The sequence below is a fragment of the Hippocampus comes genome, unplaced genomic scaffold (genome assembly GCF_001891065.2).
Source record: "Hippocampus comes isolate QL1 unplaced genomic scaffold, H_comes_QL1_v1.1 scaffold147, whole genome shotgun sequence".
In the NCBI taxonomy this organism is placed as follows: domain Eukaryota; kingdom Metazoa; phylum Chordata; class Actinopteri; order Syngnathiformes; family Syngnathidae; genus Hippocampus; species Hippocampus comes.
In genome coordinates this window covers 2,679,320-2,699,264 of record NW_017805009.1, presented here as the reverse complement: position 1 = coordinate 2,699,264, position 19,945 = coordinate 2,679,320, and the positions used below count along the sequence as shown (strand labels likewise).

Genomic DNA, 19,945 nt, shown 5'->3' with positions numbered 1-19,945 from the left:
GTTGGATGAAAGTGCATTGAATGTAAATAAAATCTAGTTTGCATTCGGATGATGAAGTGTCTTTATTTAAAATAAAACCACATTTCATTACCTCTTTGTCGACAGGATCATTACTGGAGCTGCAATGCACGAGGCATCAGGGGACATTTTCAGTGCTCAGCCCACAGAATGATGAGAGGTAGCCAACAATGAGTTCTTCAGCTAATAAGACACAAGAGGCTTCGGAAGACATGTCTCTACATTCATAATAGAAACATTGCAAGAATTTCTGCAAAGGCATTCACAAATGTGGTAAAAAGGAAGGCAGAGATGGCGTGCTCATTCACAAGTGCTTCCACTTAAGCCGAGTTGGAAGCACAGGAACCTTTTTACTGTCTTCAATTATCATCGACTTCCTGGAAGAGCACATCATTAGGAGTCTGATTCCGTGCTATTTTGTCAAGTTCTCAAACATGACTGCGCTGTCGCCCTAACAATCACCTCATAGGACTCAGACAACTGCAAACACAAGCGATATTAGCAACTTGCTTTATGCTGGTTTTCTCAATTTCACCAAAGGCACACTATCTCCAGAGAAAGCAAAGCAGAGGGGATAAATACCTCAGTGGAGGGAGAAAAAAAAAATCAGTGATCATCAGTTGAAGTTTTGCATAAAATGGATATACATGTGGAATGATTGAGTCATATATACAATTATTCTACAATGGAAAAAACATTTCCGTTATTAAATGAAGCGCATCCCACCTCTCAAGTATTGTAAATAAAATCATTTCAAATACATTTACAAGTGTTTAAAGCAACAGCAGTACCTTTGTGTCCAAATACATACATTGACTTCAATACACACATTTAGCTGCTTGTTCATCAATCACACACCAATTCCAGCATTCTCAAAGAAATCTCAATATTACTCCACAAAGTGCATTTGCCTTGAGAGCCCCATAAGGATGAGTCTTAGTACACAGTAAGACCAGCACACGCACACACAAGAAAAACTGTACTGGACCAATATACACACTGGGCTCTTCCTTCCTTCGCCGTTACTTCACACTGGCTTGGTAGTGTTCATGGCCTGCAGGATGGCAGGCTTCTCCTCAATGACGCGCACCAGCAGGTTGTCAATGTAGTCTTCAAGCTCGTTGATTTTGCAGTCTTTCTTGGACAGATCCGCTTGCTGCCTCACCACCAGCGTGATCAGCTCTTCATGGGTCAGTTGAGTGAATGGTCCGCCGCCAGCCACGCCTGCCACCTGCGCCAAGCACAAAAACGTATAAAGGTGTCCCTTGAGAAAGCGTGACGGTGAGTCAAAAGGTGAATGAATATCTTCAACATTCTGGCACAAAAAGTCTCTTCTGGATCAACTTGGGGCTTAATATAATGGAGTCAATGTGAGGTTATTACATTTATTATTTATTCCATTGGTATTTTACATTCATGTCACAGTACCTTCACATTTCCAGATGTGCCACTCTGAGCACGCATGTCTTTCAGTGCATAAGTGGTGGTGGGATGCTGACTTTCAATCGAGTGCATGGGCTTCACTGGATGAGGCCTGGAAGGAAATTCATATTCTTAAATCCACCACACCGCATGAAGCAATCGGGCACATGGCTGAAGCAGGTTTGCAACAAACTGGGCACCTCAGGTCAGTGTGTTTCAAAGTGGGTTGCATAACATACAATAGATGAGTCTTTGCCAAAGGTTTTAATCATGTTTTCAAAGTCCAAGCCTGAATTCGGCAAGAAGGCCAACAATCCCAACCAAGGTAAAACCAACGTCCAAAGATTTCTTTATCCAAATAGCAACTGCAATCACGTTGCGATGTGAAGCAACTGTCCGCGAATGCAAACTCATCATTTTTTAAGTCTCACCTGGATAACGTGGAGGCAAGGCCATCTCCATTGCTAATCTGGGAACTGACAAGATGAGGAGTCTCAGTGGGTGGCATCAACGCTTTCTTGGGTTTCTGTCTTGCAGACAACACTTCTGCTTGTGAGGACGGTTCCTCCATTAGAACAGGGAGGGGGTCTGAAACAGGGAACGAGGACGATTCTGGAAAATAATCTCGACCAAATGGATCCTCTCCATCGGAAAGATTAACTTGTGCCTTCCCATCAGCTGGATGTCTTTGTGTGATGGATTCAATGACAGTATCCCTTGTTGGGCGTTCTTGATAACTTTTGGTGGCTTGCTCTTCATCCGGAGATCCTCGCTGTAACATAAAAGCCTTCATAGAGTTACTTCTCGATAGAGGGGATGACGTTTGTCTAGCTGAATTTTTGAGGGGGAAACCTGGACTGGTTTCCCTGTCCTCATCCTCATCCTGCCCTTTGCTTGTCTCATAGCCATTCAAACTTGAGAAGGGATCCCTTGATTTCTCCTCGCTGAATATTTGATCAAGATCATCCGCCGTCATTCCAAGGCTTTCGGGTTTTTGTTCCCTCTGGGTTACTCTGGTATAGAGACCATCTGATGTTCTGGCTGGTTTTGGTGGTACCACCATCTCTGTAGGCTCTTTCTTGACAGATCGTTGCCTCGGTCTAGCAGTGGGAACTTGTGTGTCAAGGGTCTCTGGAGATTTTGTCTGGTCATCAGATGCTGCCGAATCCCACTCCATTTGGCTTACAGAACTAGTCAGATATGCCGGTCGAATGGATTGTTGCAAAGCATTCTCTGATCCATTTAGAGAGATCTCGTGGAGGCTCCCACTTGTAGTTTTGTCAGTATTTAGAATTTCTGCAGTGACTTGTTTAGGTGGTGGAGGAGGGGCTGCTACTTTTTTAGATGACCGATGTCTGCTTTCCATGTAATGTGTTTGAAAATACCCAACAGAATTGTTCTCTTCTGGAAATGAAGGTTCAGCCTCCCCTGGGTATGCTGGGCCATCCACACTCATCTCTGGACCTATCAATTCTGGTGCACTGTCCATATGCCTTTGATTGACCTCAGCAATGATATGATCCCAGCGAGTGTGTCCCTGTACCCCATGCCTCTTCTGAGGATATAGTGTCTCATAATCAGGAAGCGGAAGAGAGAGTCTTTTCGCCTGCTGAGATCCATTTGGGTTTATGGAGATCTGCGCCTCTTTGGTTCCACCAGTCTGGGCCTCATATATGGGATACAAGGGTGGCAAGGGGGATCTTCCTGTCTTATCAGCCATTGTGGGTGAAGATGACTCGACACTGTAAGAAGGGGAACCAGGCGGACTTCTATACGGGGAACCCGGCGGACTTATACATGGGGAAGCTGGCGGACTTCTACACGGGGAACCAGGCGGGGAACCCGGCGGACTTTTGCGCAGTGAACCAAGCGGGGAACCAGGCGGACTTTTATACAGAGAACCAGGTGGGGAACCAGGCAGACTTTGGCGCAGCGAACCAAATGGGGAACCAGGTGTGCTTTGGCGCAGCGAACCAAGCGGGGAAGCAGGCGGACTTTTGCGCAGAGAACCAAGCGGGGAAGCAGGCGGACTTTTGCGCAACGAACCAAGTGGGGAAGCAGGCGGACTTTGGCGCAGAGAACCAAGCGGGGAACCAGGCGGACTTTTGCGCAGAGAACCAGGCGGGGAACCAGGTGGACTTTGGCGCAGAGAACCAAGTGGGGAACCAGGCGGACTTTTGCGCAGAGAACCAAGTGGGGAACCAGGCGGACTTTTATACTGAGAACCAGGTGGAGAACCAGGCAGGCTTTTATACAGAGAACCAGACAGGGAACCAGGTGGGCTTTTACAAGGGGAACCAGGCGGGGAACCGGGCGGGGAACCGGACGGGGAACCGGGCGGACGCTTACGTAGGGAACCAGACAGACTTTGCCTGAATCTCAGGGGAGCCAAGGATGAATGAAGATCGGAGAAAGTATCGGGGACGTCATACGGTACACTAGAGAGGGGAGATTCAGAGGTGATGGGGGAGGACCACTGTTGGTCCACTGGAACACTGGTGGTTTGAAACTCAGAGTATTCAGATTTCAGGTGTTCAGAGGATTCAGATTCCAGAGAATGACTCAATCTGCCAAGAAGTGGAAAAAAGGCCTACAAATCAGTGAAACTATCAAATAACCCAGGGTTCGATCCCCCAATGTATAAGCCCGTCACCAAATTAGCTTGTAGCTAGCAGATCAACACATTTTCATGACAAAATTCAATGCCAAACATTGTGTTACTCTTGTGATTGTTTGACAAAACCAAAGTTAATATACTTCCTTAAACCACTGAGCATACATGTGAACTCTAATCATTACATGTCTACTAACCTGTTAGTAAACACGTCATTTAATACCCAAAGACAAGGTACGGAAACAATGCCTGCTAGATGTTGCTATTTTAAGTCACAAAATAAATCTTTCGGTGTAAGGCTTCTTTACTGCCTTCTAGTTGTCCAAACCCAATTTAAGTGTAATGCAAAGCATCGTCCAAACTATTTCAAGAGAATAACGAAACCAAAATTACCCTTCAGCACCCAAATCTACCATCTAACACAAAATCCAACTTCATTGATAAAAATGTGTTTGCTCACCATGAATGACCCAAAGCCAACAAAAAAATGCCACCAAGATCCAAACGTAGAGGAAAATTTTTAGAAAGGAGAAAAATGAAAAACCACACACCCAAGACGTCGACATTAAGTCACACTGTAACTACTTCTACAAGCTCTTTTCGCAACCTGTTCCACAACATCTTCACAAAAACGAACACGCCCTTTTCCTCATCATACAACAGATCAGTCTGGCTAAACAGGTCCGTCAACTTCTGGGTGGAATACTAATGATAGTCCAAAAGTCACCGGTGCGAGTCAAATATGTCAAAGATGCATTTAATATAAATGAATGAATAGGTCCCTTTCATTGTTGAAAAGATTGTGAGGAGAATGTTCTCCACTTTAATTTGCAACGTGACAAGTGGCTACCACCTTTGTGAAACTTAAAAAAAAAAAAAAAATGAAATAAGCACTTCAAGGCCTCTAAAATTTCCCTTCAATAAATTCATGCAAAAACGATTGATTACCAAACTACAAGACCTTTGAGTGCCCACACTGCTCTTCTCACAAATGTTTGACTCGTGCCATTTAAGTGGAGTTTTTAGGGAAAGTGACGCTGTTCAAAACATCATGGTAATTTTGATACATTGACGACAAGAACCCCTCAGAATTTAAGTTTATTGGTGGAAATTTTTCACTGAAACTTACCAGCCAATGGCACAAGGGGATCCTAGAAGACCAAATAAAAGGCTCAAGGAGTTATTCTGTCTGACTAAGCTACCTTTTTTGCCCATATCTTCCCGTGGCGACCTCACACCAAAAAAAAAAAAAAAACCCCACCAAAAAAAGACTACATTTCTCAGGATCCCATCATCCAATTTTCCAAATTTTTAGTGCACTGCTCTCAGGCTGAAGTGGTCTTTTCAAACAGACTCAGCAATTATGACAGATTGCTCTTTTGGGTAAATATTGTTACGTTGCTAGTTTCACTCGTGTGCATTTCTCTACAAAAACTGTAATCACGCTTGTGCCCATTGGCACAATTTGGTGCCGCTTGCTCTTGAGACTCTTTTGTGATTAAGGGCTATATAAATCATTTTGAATTGACTTTCGAAAAGAGAAACCCTTATGACCATTAAAAAATAATAAATAAATAAATAAATAAATTGAAGGCCTACCTTGGTTTAACTGTGGACACTTTTGAAGCACGATTTTGGAAGAGCATGGCCGACGAGCTTTGTGGATTGAAGCTGGAATTCTGCTCATCAGATGGGCTTTCATTGCTGTTAAATTGAGTTGTAGAGCTGAGTGAAATACTCTCAAATGAGTTAGTGGCCTTGAGGACTTGCTGATCTCTTGTGTCATAGTGAGGAGCTTGTGTGGTCATTTCTTCTTCTTCGGGGTGCTGTGGCGCCTCCTCCTTTTTTCTTATGATTCCAAACAGAGACGAGAGCCTTTCGCTCATGGACGCCTCCTCATGAGTTTTCTGCTCTTCTCTTTTTGGGGCCAGCTCCTCCATTTTGTGGCGCTCCTCAATCTCTATTTCTTCCAGCCTTCTGCGTTCTTCTTCCTCTTCCTCCCTCTGTTTCTCTCTTCTCACTTCCTCCTCAGCAAAGCGTCTGGTCCTCTCATATTCATCTGCCTTTCTCTGATTTTCTTCTTCCAGCCATCTCCTTTGTTTCTCCTCTTCCTCCTGCAAACGCATGGCTTCACTCTGCCTTCTTTCCTCTTCCTCTTGTCTTTTTTGTTCCATCATAAGCCTATCTCTAGTGTCAGACCTAAACAAAGGCACTGATGCATGTTTGTCTGCCAAGACACTGTCGGTGCGTTGATGTACATTCTCCATAGAACCTTGGCCGGAGCTGTTAAGACTGAGAGTAGAGCCGCGCCTGGCCTCTGCTTCTTCAGCAGAAACATGGGTGGCGTTATTGCTGGGGTTGTTTAGGTCACTGTTGCTGTGCTTGGAGCGGCTCAACAAGGACAATGGACCTAAAGACACCTTGCTGTCTGAGCTACCACTCCGCTTGTGCCCAAGAAATTTGAATTTCTTCTTGACTATGGAAGAAGAGAAAGGGACATGAGGTTATTGGTAACAACAGGTACAAGAGGATTTGAATTGTGCTAATGCCCCCTTTCCACTAAATGGTACCTATTATCGCTGTTCACAAATCGGCATAATCAGGTACTACTCGGTGCTATTTCTAGTAAATGATAAGTCTGATATCCTAAATGTCCTGATGCGCAATATGGGGATAAAAACCTCTATTGGTCATCTGTATTATACTCCAGTCTCAACTTTGCTGTCCTCTGAAAAATGATTGTTCGACGAATCATGGCAGCACACATGGCAAGAAATAAATTAAATAATCCATTGGTGGTGTTTGTTAGAGCCATGGTTCCCAACCCCACAACTGCAGGAAATGAGCACATTTTACTTCATTAATAATTAAACACTGATTTTTTTTTTAATCTATTCACACCAGCGATGTATAGCGACAGGCAGAAAAATTAAAAGCTCGATCACTACATCACTGGTGTCAAACTGAAGGCTGCTGGGCCAGATCTGGTCCATCACATCATTTTCTGTGGCCTGCGAAATAGGGCTGGACGATTAAAAGAAATTGAAATTGAAATTGTGATTTCAATTTTGGCTTCTCTCGGCCTTTACATTTTTGTAAAAATAAAAACAATAAATGAGCAGAATGGCGCGGTGTGTTTATAGGTTCCCCATGTTGTGAAAGTATAGCAAGCGTCTAGCGCATGTGATTCTGCTGTCCCTGAGCCTGCTTTCAGCCGTTTAATGACACCCTAGTTGGAGTTCACTGTTAAACTGAACACACAACAAAAAGAATCATATTTTTAAATACATGCTTTGTTTTCAAAACATCGCTCGTGCTAATGCTAAAGTCAATGGAGGATCCCGTTCAATTAGCGGGAAATTAGTATCGACTTAGGTTGTGATTTTCCTTCAAATAACCAATGTTCACGCAGAAACGCATACTCACAGCTAAGACACACACACACACACACACACACACACACACACACACACACACACACACACACACACACACACACACACACAAACACACACACACACACACACACACACACAGATATATATGACAGTAGAAAGAAGAAAACAAAACAATTAGGAAATGAACAACTTCTATACAAACGTAATCTACCTTCAGGGGTTTCTACATTGATACCAGACGAGCGGCTGCCGCTAAGGGACGAGTTCTTCGCAGAAAAAGTCCCTAGGGTGGACATGGACTGTGAGCTGTTCCGCTGCAAGTTGGATTTAGGTGCAAAGAGGTTCTTTAGCTTTGATTTTTTTTTCTCTCCTGAAGTTCGATTGGAGGAGAGTGAATCTCGGTCTCCATCGCTGTCTGTCAGGACTTGGCTCATAGCCGAGCCAGAGTCAGAGAAGCTGTCTTTTTTCTTCAAACGGACTTTGTCTTTCAACTTGGACATGCGGGAACGAGGCTTGTCCCGCATAGAAAGGTCCACCATGCTCGCTGACATGTTGTTCCTCATGAAGGTGATGCCGAGCAGGACGTCGCCTCGCAGCTTGTCCGCTTTTCCACTCTTGTCCACCAACTGGAACCAACTGAAGACGAGAGAGAAGGTGAATCTAATACTGCAATATTTCAACCTTGTTTTTACATCATGCACGATTGGGAACAGGGGGAGGACAAATTGGATGGTCGTTTGGGTTAGGTTAGGTATGCACAATGTCAGTCAAAACTGAGAATGTAAAAAGTAAAATAAGCTGTCAGTGTGTCAAGGCAGATATTCAAAGACCGAGCATTGGATCTCATACGACGTAGGCTGTGGCCAGTGAGTGTAAGTATTTTTAGGAAAGTAAATCACGTTTTTTCCAGAGTTTGGCTTATACTCAGGTGAAACTTGTATACATTAAAATTAGAGCTCGGACTGGCCCCCAAAATCTGAACAGCAACAAACAAGTTCCGGTCGGATTTGAAACTTCCGCTTCTAACTTTGCAAAATTATTGGCCAACTGCCCAAACTGGAGAATTCGTGGTAGTAATAGTGTGACGTATCGCTCGTTTAGCATGCGGATTCTGTCGCAACAAGTATTTACTAATTACAGCACTAACAGGCAGAATAATTGACCAGGATTCTTCTACAATGCAATGGAAGATTCTAGTTAAGGGATAGTAAAGTCATTCTAAATGAAAAAAAAAAAGTTTGCCGGAGTTAGAAGTGGAATTTTGAATCCAACCAGGACTGATTTGCTGCGGTCAACACGGGTTATGTTTGGAAATTCACCCAACCACCACTCTTGAGAGAGTGTGTTTGGAGAGGCAGAAACCACTTCACTCCTATTATTTTCAGTACACAGCCTGTATTATAAACCAATCAGCAGTTTGTGCTTGAGCCGTTTCCGTCTGTACTGCCTGATGCACTGGGCTCTGGCACTCTGAATAAACCAATGCCACATTTGAACACCAACGTTCTGAGTTTCTGAATAGTTGAAATAAATTTTACACCAAAAATGCGAGTTGCTAGTTCGACTGAGTTTTTTTTTTCTTCTTCTTTATGATGCATTTTTTTGACTGGTGCGACTTTGGAAAATTACTCTGGAGTAATTTGTAGTCTGAAAAACACGGTATTGGTAAGAATACAAAACAAGTCATGGGAATGTCTCACTTCCAATATGTTTGAAATATAGGTGGCATTATTATTTGTATTAGATGCTACTATTTAAGTGTGGTGTGTTGACTCACTAATGTAGATGTAAAAAAAAAAAAAAAACCCTGCCAATTAGCTCGAAAGCTGACGATTGAGTTAAACCAGAAGACAGCATTACTGACACTGGCCCATTTTTATTTTTTACCAATCTGAGCACAGATATATTTTGACTGTTCAGCTGGTGGACTGATTGACTGTAGCATAAATCACATGATCATGTCTGATGTACTGTATGTGTGATATAAAATCAGTAAATTATATACCGATATTCAGTTAAGGAGTAGTGGTCAAATGCAAGAAGCAAAACCAAGAAATACAACCCCAACTGGACTGGTTCTTTGTGACAGTGGTTGAGACTGAAAGGCGTGTATATCATTTTGAGCACGATGTCAAAGACAAATCAAACAGCAATTACGGGTGTATCCAGCCTCCCACCCATGTTCTCTCTGTTGTTAAGGATCAGCACTTAATGTCTGACAGGAGAGGGAGGAGTGTTCCGGACCTGGAGGGACTTTTGTTAAAAAAAAAAAAAAAAAAAAAAACTCAATCACACCAATTGTCCTCCACTTATCTTGGTACAACTGAAGTACTTCTATAAATGCATTTAGTAATATGTCTAGGCATTACGACAAGTGTTGTGGTGCTTGTTTAAAATGAAAAGCAAAAACACTTCCTTTCACTTAAACAAGGTTGCATGGTAAGTTCTCACTCTGGTCGTTGTGTTACCCTTTAACGTGATCATTGGACGTTTATATGCCATTATCTGCAGTTCATGGAGAGTTTACCGCTGCATTAGTCAATTTACTGTCGGGCTCTTGTAAAGACAACAGTCAGGAGTCAAGCTTGGGAGTGAATCAACATTCCTCTGATTGATGTCATCAAGGTTACACTAATTCGAGCAGTCTCTCATCTTCCACTCTGAGGACTGGGCCAAGTCAAACACGACATGTCTCAAAACAACAAATAGTTTGCACGCACACACACGTACACACACAACAAGATTTCTTTCCCCAAACATCTTTCCTTTGGCAACATGTAAAATGGCAAAGTTCAGCAGCAGTGTCTGCAAGATTCCCGGGCACGGGGCTTCTTTCTTGTCGCAAGGAAAACGGTGTGAAAATCATATTGCTCATTGCTCAAATTTGTCTCTGTGTTTGCATGAATCAAACTTGCTCGTCATCTTTTTGAAAAATAACCGTTTGATGGATTGGAAAAGATGTTAAATATAGCAATCAGGCAGCTATGTTGGCAATTTCTTCGAGTCTTGGAAATTTCTTAGAGGCTAACACTCTTTATGATTTACACTGCCCTATAGGAATATATCGGAGAAATAACAGTCATGAAGATGAGCCCTGGATGACTCGAGGGCTTGAAAATGCCTGTAAGAAAAAAATATCTACATAAAATGTATATACAAATGAGAACAACAGAGGCAGAAATCAAATATAAGAGATACAAGAGTAAATGAATAGATGTAATAATCATAACTAAAAAAAAAAAAAAAAGACTACTGCAATAATTTAATGAGGAAAAATACAAAAATAATACATCACTGAAAGTGCTCACTACTGCGATTAAAAGGAAATGGGAAAATCAGAGTACCCTATTTGAATAAAAATAATAAATCAAATCCAGCAACTGTACGTCAATAGAAACTGCTGACGAACTTAATTAATGTTTTGTAAATGTTGTATTAACCTGTCTAAGCAAATTGTAGATTTATTACAAAGAGGTGGATAATCTTGCCAGAAACCCAAACACCATTTTTCTGAACAAAGTCAGTGAGAACTTATTGATAAATATGGTTCATGAGTTTAATTTTTTTTAAATTACTGTTTGCTGGTATATTGACGTGTCACTACTTAAAGATATTAGTTAGTATATAGCAAAGCATTTATTTGTAATCAGTCATTTTTAACTTGAATCTACCACAATGCCCTGAAAATAGCCACGGTCACTCCATAACTTTCATTGCACTAAATGTAGCTCAAGCTTTAGCTTCGCTCCTTGTCATACTGTATGTGCGGAACACTTTTGTCAAGCTTATCAGGAAATTGCCTGTTGTGACTGCAGGCATCTTGTCTGCGTCAAAATGTCACCTTGGCGTGCCCTTAGTTGGTTTAAAGAGACAATGAATTGTTACATCAGCTGAGTGACTGGGTGTTGATTAACACGCTGTTCTTACCCAGCCATGCCCCTCAAGCATGAGTGCACTGTTCCTGCAAGTCAGGTTCCATCTGGTGACTACTGAGAATAATTTTTGCTGTCAAATGATGAACAAGGGGTTGTTGTAAGTACGGTACATGAAATGTCATGAATATAAAGTGTTTTTGTATTTTTACTGCACTGTAATGTTTTGAAACAAGCCGGCAATGTCATGGCTACAAGTAGCAATAACGGTGTGTCAGAAGTCCAAAACACTTGCAAAATTTGGAATTAATTTCAATTTGAGTGTGACTTTCAGGAAAAATCTGCCTCTAAAATAGTACATAACTTTATTGTTCAATTTCCTGAACATGTGTAAAACAGTAGGTTTGGGGACAGCTCCAGAAGCACAGTGATGAAAAAGGGGTGGGACAAGGGAAGAAGAATGCTTGCTGCTGTATAGTGAATGGTTTTATAAGGCATCGTCAACAACGGTACACTTTTTTTACTCCCCTTTGTGACAAGTAAAAATATTAAAACTGCAACAAATCATTGTTAAGGTCAGCAGCTATTCTTCGGTTTATACCCCATAGTTTTACAATTTAACTTCAGACATTTTCCTGTGGAGTTTATAATAGTTTTATGATGGCTGATTATTTGTATTTTCATTATTCTCTGTGGGAGCATTTTTTTGAAAGATGAATAAATTGGAGTTTGAACAACTTGTTGAACAAGGTTCCCTTGCAATTTGATTAAAAAGGTGTTAGCCTAGATTTCCACTGGAATTGAGAAGCGTGAGGAACCGGAATCATATCAAAGAACCAGAATCTGAACCGGAATTGTCCAAATTCAAACGATGCCCAGCCCTAATGTTTGGCGAGAACAATGTACGTTAGTTCAAGTTTTGCTGTTTGTCAAGTTATCACAGAAACGTTGATTGTGAGAGATCTTTCATCTGGAATGGTCATTATTCACACACGCTGTATTTGCAAGGTAATCTACTAGCAAGTCTCAAGGTGAAAAGCTGCAGTAGCATCCCGCATGCTGGTCTTTCCTCAACAAACGCAAGTGGAGCATTCAAGAAGAGAGAAACTATCCAACCATGAACAGTGAGAGAGCAAAGACTGAACTCTTCCCACAAAGTGTAAAAAGGCCCTGTGCAAACACAAGATAACACAGATATGAGTGCAGTACTCAAGAGAAGAAGCCAAATGGAATTGGACAGTCTTTATAAACGGCCAATGCAATATTAAGAGGTAATACTGGAAGCAGTGGTCTCCAAATATTCAACCTTTATTTTTATATGTTCACATTAGTGTGTGTGCGTGCATCTAAATGTTACACCCAAGCTTCATTTCAGCAGCATTTGTAATCTAAAGTCATGCAAGACATCAGGGTGTGAGCACACACGGTATTGAGGTAATGTCTCAGAGGAATGTGCACAGCTGACAGCAGCAATTGTGAGACAGTGATTTCAGGGTGGGTCTGAAACACATCATAGCTGCCTACAACACGTCACACTTCGTCTACCACATCAAAATGATTAAAAGGATACAAAATGGGAGTGAGTGAGATATAATGACAACAACAAATTAGAAGGTTCTGGATGCATTTCACATTCACTGTAATGTTACCAAAATGCATACTCACATTAATAAGTCTCATTTGTGGCCTTAAACTGGAATTTAACCAGTGAGCCGTGCAATGCTGCAGGTTACCAAAGAAGCCATTTTCTCAAACTCTTCTCATTTGTGTCAAAAGTGAGTTGGAACCTATCCCAGCAAGAGGACATGTACACTCTGAACTGGTTGCCAGCCAATCATGGGGCACATATTGACCAACAACCACTCACACTCACACCTATGGGCAATTTTAAGACTCCAGCGGAACTAATGTGTATGGTTTTGAAATGTATGTGGGGGGGTTAGTAAATATAAATGTAAGATTTGTTAATGCATTTATTTCTCTCTTTTTTAGACGTTTTAACTAACAGTAAACAAACGGGTCATATGGCTTGGTCATGAATCAAAAGGGAACAACTGTGTCATAATAATAAACCAATGGCGTGTCTGCTTGAAACGAATATTAGTCATCACTTTCAATAAAATGGATCGAAATTGTAAATCCATTGGAGGATGTAAACCTTTTTTTCACAGTTGGGTTTTATGTAACTTCAAATCTCGTTCGTATCACCATCAATGTGTATTGTGAAGTGCGCTTACTCTGGCTTTTGGCGTCCCTTGTTTTCGTACAGCTCCAATAAGTTGACTACAGCCTGACCCAGGAACTTGTCGAGCCCGGCCTGAACTCGGTGCATGACGATGATGTGCAGTGTGCAGCGGTCGACGTTGCCCGGGTGGAAGAGCGGCAGGTCGAACGAAGCCTCCTCTTTCCACATCGGGGCCATACTCTTCTCCGCAACTGCGGTGGAAAACTTGTCTTTGGCCACCTGGATGATGGCATAGGCGTCGTTCGTGCCATTTTTCCCCTTGGGGCGAAGGTGCCGAGCCTGGTGCACCGTTACCTGCACGCTGGTGGGGAACGACTGCTGGTTCTGGTCGACCAGAGACATCGCCGCAGTCAACCGAAACGTAGCTAAAAGCTTCCCGAATGGTTGAGGAAGGGAGACTCGCGCTGGTGTTGTTAACCTTAGACGTCCTTTGAGAACTGGAGGTTTAGAGTTACCGAGCTGAGCTTCGGTCCAGAAAGCTCAACGTTTGTCCGTCTCCCTTTTAACTGAAGGTTTAGAGTTACCGAGCTGAGCTTCGGGTCTCGGAAGCTCAGGTTTGTACGTCTCCCTCTTCCTCGTAACGCTACATTTAAGCCGCTGGCAGCGCATCAGACGATGAAATAAAAGATAAGAGAGCAGTATAACAAAATATTTGAAGAAGCATTCATTAAATACCACAGACAACTCCCTTATTGTGCGTCGCAGAAAGTTAAAACGCTTACTTCCTAGATGTTCCCGATTGCCATTGATACTTTGCATACGAATACCTGATTGGCTTGATGTGACTGTCAATATTTGATGTCGTTCGCTGATTGGACCCTGATGCTGAGGGGCGTCACTATTTGGTCAACGTTCAACCAGAGACAAGTCACTGATCGGCCGGGTAAAACAAATAAATAAATACTGTAAATATTTATTATGTATAGAATAAATCACAGTACGTCACGGATGTAAAAAAAAGTCACTGATCGGCCGGGTAAAACAAATAAATACTGTAAATATTTATAAAATATAGAATAAATTACAGTATGTCACCGATGTAAAAAAGTGCAGTGACTCATAAAGTGTCTGTTGCCACAACACAGAGGTTTCTAACTAAGGAAAGACTTCAAAATAGAAATGCATGGGTGAACATGACGTTCCCAGGTGTTTATGGCTGATAAAATAAAACATAATAAAAACAATTTGTAAAATGTAACAAAATGTGCCCTTAAAAGGTAATAATAATAATTATTATTATTATTATAATTGTTGTTATTATTATGCATTATTATAATATGCATTATTATTATGCATATGCAGTCGAACCTTTGGATGAAGTGGATAAATCGATTATTTAAAGGAGCTGCCTAATGATTCAATAGTTTCTCATCCAAGAAAAATCTTAAAATTAAATAGGAAGGAATATTTGCACTAAATTGTTCACTTGGATGAACTTTAAAAACAAAAATTTAAATTGCACATTAATTGATTCAACCTCAGTAAAAGTACCTGTCTACAGCAGTTTTCCAAAATATGCTGATCACTTTTAATCATTTCTCTTGCAGGATCAGCATCTGTTGATGCCAGAATGAAACATTTTAGGATGTTGTTACATTCTCTGGATTTCCTTTGAACAATGACAAAAGGTAGTGACAGTAAGATCCGTAGCGGAAGCCCAAGTTCCTGTAATACAACTTCCTGAACTGTATAAAACTCAAATATTAAAAACAGAACTAATGGCTTTTGGTGGTCTTACATTTGAAGGCCAAATAAAGGAATGGAATACTGTATACCAATATACATTTCACACACACACACACACACACACACACACACACACACACACACACACACACACACACACAATAGTGCTAAGGGAAATGCATAACGAAAAAAATATTTCCACTCTGTATTCGGAAATCTCACATTATTTTAATTGACAATGGATTATGTACAAGCTCGCGCACACACAAACAAGCGCGCACACGCATGCATACACGCACACACTCATACACTCTGCAGATGCAAGAAGCAAACATGACTGTGAAAGGAGTTGCATAACGCCGTGTACAATAAAATTGAATTGTTTTCGGAAATGCATAGAAAAATCAAAACCAAAACAATAAATCTCTGATTAAACTTAAGTCTTAAATCCTCATTAACCAATATATGCACAGTCTTGTAACTGAATTTTCTCTCTCTACCTCAAATTATTTGCCACTGAAATAAAAGCAACACATTGGGGTCTTGGATCCCTTTTTCAAAAAAAGAAAATCTTAAATTACATAATAATCAAGAGCCACTTCAAACATAGTCTCATTTAAAAAGTTATCAAGGTAACACTGGCGTTCATGTACAAGTACAAATTACACAGTGGTTTCACTCTTCCACAAACTGCTCTTCACTCCCACAGAACTTTGGGAGTGATCTGTTCCGCTCATGTCGTGGTCCAGTTCTCGAACCGAGTTCTTCAGGGTGCCATTTGGGGCCGCAGCTCCCGGCACAGTTGTGGTGATGCTGTTCAACGGGTACGAACAGCGCTTAGCCTCCCGCTCTGCAGCAGCCGCGAGTTTCAAATTGTCTCTGCTGATGCATCGTCTGTGCGCGCCGTTCATGGCCACCCTGCTGGCCACCGAGGGGAGCAGCGGGTAGGGTTTGCGGCTGCCGCTGCTCCCCCCGTCGCTGCCTTCCGAAGGGCTGGTGGCCACTGACTGACCAACACGCTTTCCATTTGTCAGGGGGACTCCATGGCTCTCTGGGAGGCTGTGATGGATGCTCCCATTCTCACTGGTAGCTTGTTTATGGACCGCATGTGATGAGCTAAGGTGCTCCAAGCCCGTGGGACCCAAAGCACCAAGGCTGCCCCCGCCTCCTGCTGTCCTTAAAGCTTTGAGTCGGTAGTGACCTCTGCCATCACCCCGATGGTGATACTGGATACTGCCTTGTTTAGTCCTGCTGTTCACTTTCCTTCTCTGAGGATGCACTGGCACTGAAGCGTTCATGCTGGGAAAAACATTGTTTGATGGCTTGCTGACATTGTCAGTACTGGTGCCAGTGTTGATACCGGCAGCAGCCCGCGAGGTGTTGCTCGGAGTGTCTTGCGTCACCTGCATTAGGTTGGTGAGCTTGCAGGGCCCGGGTCCGACGCTGCTGATGCCACTCGGTGTGGATGATGACCGAGTCGATGAAGAATTGTGCGAGTCACCGGGTTGATGGCAGTTGATGTAAAGTTGGGATCCCTGCTCAGAGGTTTGCACGCCACTTCCTGTTGTGCACGTGTGCATGTAGGTAGACGCGGGATGGGTGCCGCCGTGACCCGGGCAGCACGGCAGCCACGAGCTCTGCACATCCACACGTCGGAAGCAGTGGTGCACCACCAAGAACACCCCCAGGGCTATGGCCACCATTCCATAAAGAGAACTAAACAACAAGCTAGCGTGCCCAGTCAGGAACACTGCCATGGCACCACAACACCACAGCACCACAAACAGGAAGTGGGTGGCAACCAAAATGAAAAACTGTGTCTTCAGAGAGTACTGGTCCTCTGAAGCCACATTGGAATTTATAGGACTCACAACTGAGTCTGAAGACAGGAGGCTAATGCTTCCTGCCAGTGCAGGCTGGCTCTCGGTCACAGGGGAAGACGGTGTGATTCCTGTGCATTCTTTGGCTGTACGATGCCTCAGGCAGAACCCAGTGCACAGGAAGTAGATCCAGGTCACCAACACCACCAGGCCTGCTGGGACAAAGAAAGCCCCCAGGCTAGGGCGCCACACCAGCCAGCAGCTGCAAGAGGCAGTAAAGAGTCCGTGAAGGGTCAAGGAACAACAAGGACATCATTGTCATTTCTCCCAATCACACAGAATAATTCACTTTGCCACTCAACATACCAACATAAAGTCAAGGGGTGGACTCAAGGATGAAGAAGTGCAGTACTCACTAAGGGCTGTTGTCTCCGTAGTTGCTGACATTGACAGCTGCAGTGATCCCACAAATGATGAGAGGAACTCCACCAGCTATCAAATAGAACCTTGAATGAGAGTTAAAACACATCTGTTTGACCTTTGGCTGTGACATTTTTTAATGTATGCAAGCCTGTGTCATAAATGTCCCCGGCTGTAATATGAATAGAGCTGTGTGATCCTTTATTTTCTGAGTGGACAGAGGTCACTAAGGCAGCAATTTATTGCAGAATGGTGCAATATATCTGAGTGGGCAACAAAGAAAGTCTGGAGGAGCAGCACTGTGTATGATCTTTGCTGTGGGATCACAGGGGCAATACGAGGCCCAGGAGAGAAGAAACACAAGGGATTATTTGGCTCCATCCAGATTTACAGCGACCCCTCTCTGCCCTGTTATGCTGGATTCATACATTCATTCCCGCTTCTTGTCTTTTTGTGTCTTACAGAAAGCCTTCAAGGTTTCATACAAAACAGAGGGACTTTGGTTGTTGTGCACAATGGCGCCTTTAATGCAACACACTCTGGGTGGTCAGGCACAAGAACATCTGCATCGGTCTAAAACATCATCCGTATTGACACCTAACAACAATCTTATGGATCAAGAGGAGGCGAAGGTGAGTTCTTGCTCTGACCTGAGCATAGGGCGCTGAGTAGGCGGAAGAGCGGAATCCCCTTCTGGCGGCAGCGGCATTCTCCACATAGCTTCCTTATAGATGACCCTGGCACTAACACCGATCCACAGCAGGGTTGACAGTGAGGAGTAGTGCAGGGCGATGCCCACCTGTTGCATAATGCTCACACATCAAGCCTATACTTTACTAAGAAGAACATTTGACAATTCAGTTGTAAAAGCACTTACTGCTTGACAAACAATTGGGTAGCTGGTCAAACTAATGCCCCCTACGTAGATGGCTGTTGTCATGGCGATGTGGAAGCAAGTATTCAGCAATGTGTGCCAGCTTTTTCTTGAAATGTGAATGGAACTGATCAGGGAACAAGGTAATACAGATACATATGCAAGTGATTATTTTAATCCATTCAATAGAATGAGCAAGTGTGTCCAAACCTTTAAGGTACCACATGTATCTGTCACTACAATAAGTACCTGTGGTGTAGTATGTGAGTGATGATGATGGTGAAGAGGCAAAGGAGCAGCAGTGCAGTACAAGCATACACCAAAGGGTGGAGCACCCTCACGGAAATGGGTGAGGAGTTGGGGAAGTCTGGCACCTCCTGGATAACAAATATAAACACAGTTAAAAGATGGTCTCGTGAGCATGTGCAGGGTCAAAGTCTATCGTCCTACCTGCAGCACAGCATAGTTGCTAAGTAGAGAACAGCGCATTGTGGAGGTTCTACTGTCACTGTGGACCAGCTGGCAGCCCTCTGGGCTCCAGCTGCCATGTTTGTTCGGTGTCTTTGGACTCCACTGTGCCGCCACAGCATCACTTCCGGGGGAGAAATGACGGAGTGACACCCAGACAGGCTCTGAGTGGTTCCACATACTGCAACCGTCTGTATCACGGAGGAAGGAAAACCAATGGCAGGGTCATTAATGGTGGAGTTGCGTAACATCCATCCATTATCTGAACTGTTTATTCTCACAGGGGTCACAGGCATGCTGGAGCCTCCCTTTAGTTGTTCACGGGCAGTAGGCGGGGTAAACCCTGAATTGGTTGCCAGCCAATCGCAGGGCACACATAGACGAACAACCATTCACACTCACGATCACACTTCGGCACAATTTAGAGTGCTCAATTAAGCTATGAACATGATATATTCAATCAAATCTAATTATGCAAAGTCACAACATTATGATTCGGTCATTCACAGTGGTGGGAAGAAACGAGATCGCCTCCATTACTGTGTTTTTTAGGGTATCTGTATTTGTTTTTACTTTTACTCTCTATATTTGAAAACAGATATCTAGCCTACTTTCTACTCAGTACTTTGTCAAAAAAGGCTTCTTACTTTTCAACTGACCAAAAAATGATAGGAAAAGGAAAAAAAGGCATAAAGTCAACCGCAGTTGAGATCTTGATTGATATAATTGGATTTAACCATGTGAAAAAGTGATGGAATTTTAAAGAAAAGTGCCATTTTAAAAACTGAAAGAAGATGGCAGTAAAGATTCTTCAAAAGATAATGACAATGGGAGAACTGAGGTAGAGTTCATTTTTCCTCACCCAGGCCCACATAGATGACCGGAGTGTTGACACTCCGCCTTCGGGAATGTCCTGCACTGTTGCTTGAATTCCCAGTCAGAGGGAAAAAGCTTCCAGTTCGGAAGGCCACAAACTGCAGCTTGCAGTCTGGAGGCGAATCAGAAGGAAACAAAGTAGCGGGGAGCGTCACAGAGGCCACGGCTACTGAATTCTAGAGATAGAAAACAAAACAAGCATGAGATGTTGAAATTCTCACATGCAGAGCTT

At 42.9% G+C, this 19,945-nt stretch overlaps 2 protein-coding genes across 3 annotated transcripts in view; both read right to left on the bottom strand.

Annotated features, from left to right (window-relative positions):
• Positions 1–43: 43 nt before the first annotated feature.
• rab11fip1a (RAB11 family interacting protein 1 (class I) a) lies at positions 44–14,332 on the bottom strand. 2 transcript variants are annotated; one of them, XM_019862121.1, is made up of 6 exons: positions 13,562–14,332; positions 7,664–8,088; positions 5,654–6,530; positions 1,872–4,007; positions 1,447–1,552; positions 44–1,249 (listed from the first exon to the last, which is right to left on the bottom strand). In XM_019862121.1, the coding sequence occupies exons 1-6, from the start codon at positions 13,909–13,911 to the stop codon at positions 1,046–1,048; spliced, it is 4,098 nt and encodes a 1,365-aa protein (XP_019717680.1). In that variant the 5' UTR covers positions 13,912–14,332; the 3' UTR covers positions 44–1,045. The 2 variants fall into 2 exon arrangements, with proteins under 2 accessions (XP_019717680.1, XP_019717689.1); XM_019862130.1 differs by lacking the exon at positions 1,872–4,007 and having other exon boundaries at positions 13,562–14,329.
• A 1,480-nt stretch (positions 14,333–15,812) lies between these two features.
• The window catches only part of adgra2 (adhesion G protein-coupled receptor A2), a 45,550-nt gene continuing 41,417 nt past the window's right edge, over positions 15,813–19,945 (bottom strand). Inside the window, exons 13-19 of the mRNA XM_019862761.1 lie at positions 19,700–19,889; positions 18,820–19,028; positions 18,619–18,746; positions 18,373–18,496; positions 18,146–18,294; positions 17,492–17,581; positions 15,813–17,337 (exon numbers count right to left, since the gene is read on the bottom strand). Coding sequence (XP_019718320.1) covers positions 15,918–17,337; positions 17,492–17,581; positions 18,146–18,294; positions 18,373–18,496; positions 18,619–18,746; positions 18,820–19,028; positions 19,700–19,889 — 2,310 coding nt within the window. The 3' untranslated portion in view covers positions 15,813–15,917. The remainder of the gene's footprint in view (positions 17,338–17,491; positions 17,582–18,145; positions 18,295–18,372; positions 18,497–18,618; positions 18,747–18,819; positions 19,029–19,699; positions 19,890–19,945) is intronic.

What these genes read in the sequence shown, in the direction of transcription:
- rab11fip1a (XM_019862121.1), bottom strand. Translation starts at nt 13,911, where the DNA reads ATGTCTCTGGTCGACCAGAACCAGCAGTCGTTCCCCACCAGCGTGCAG. An exon ending in CTTGCCTCCACGTTATCCAG is followed by an intron (nt 1,553 to 1,871) that starts GTGAGACTTAAA and finishes ATTTCCTTCCAG; the next exon opens with GCCTCATCCAGTGAAGCCCA. An exon ending in GCACATCTGGAAATGTGAAG is followed by an intron (nt 1,250 to 1,446) that starts GTACTGTGACAT and finishes TGCTTGGCGCAG; the next exon opens with GTGGCAGGCGTGGCTGGCGG.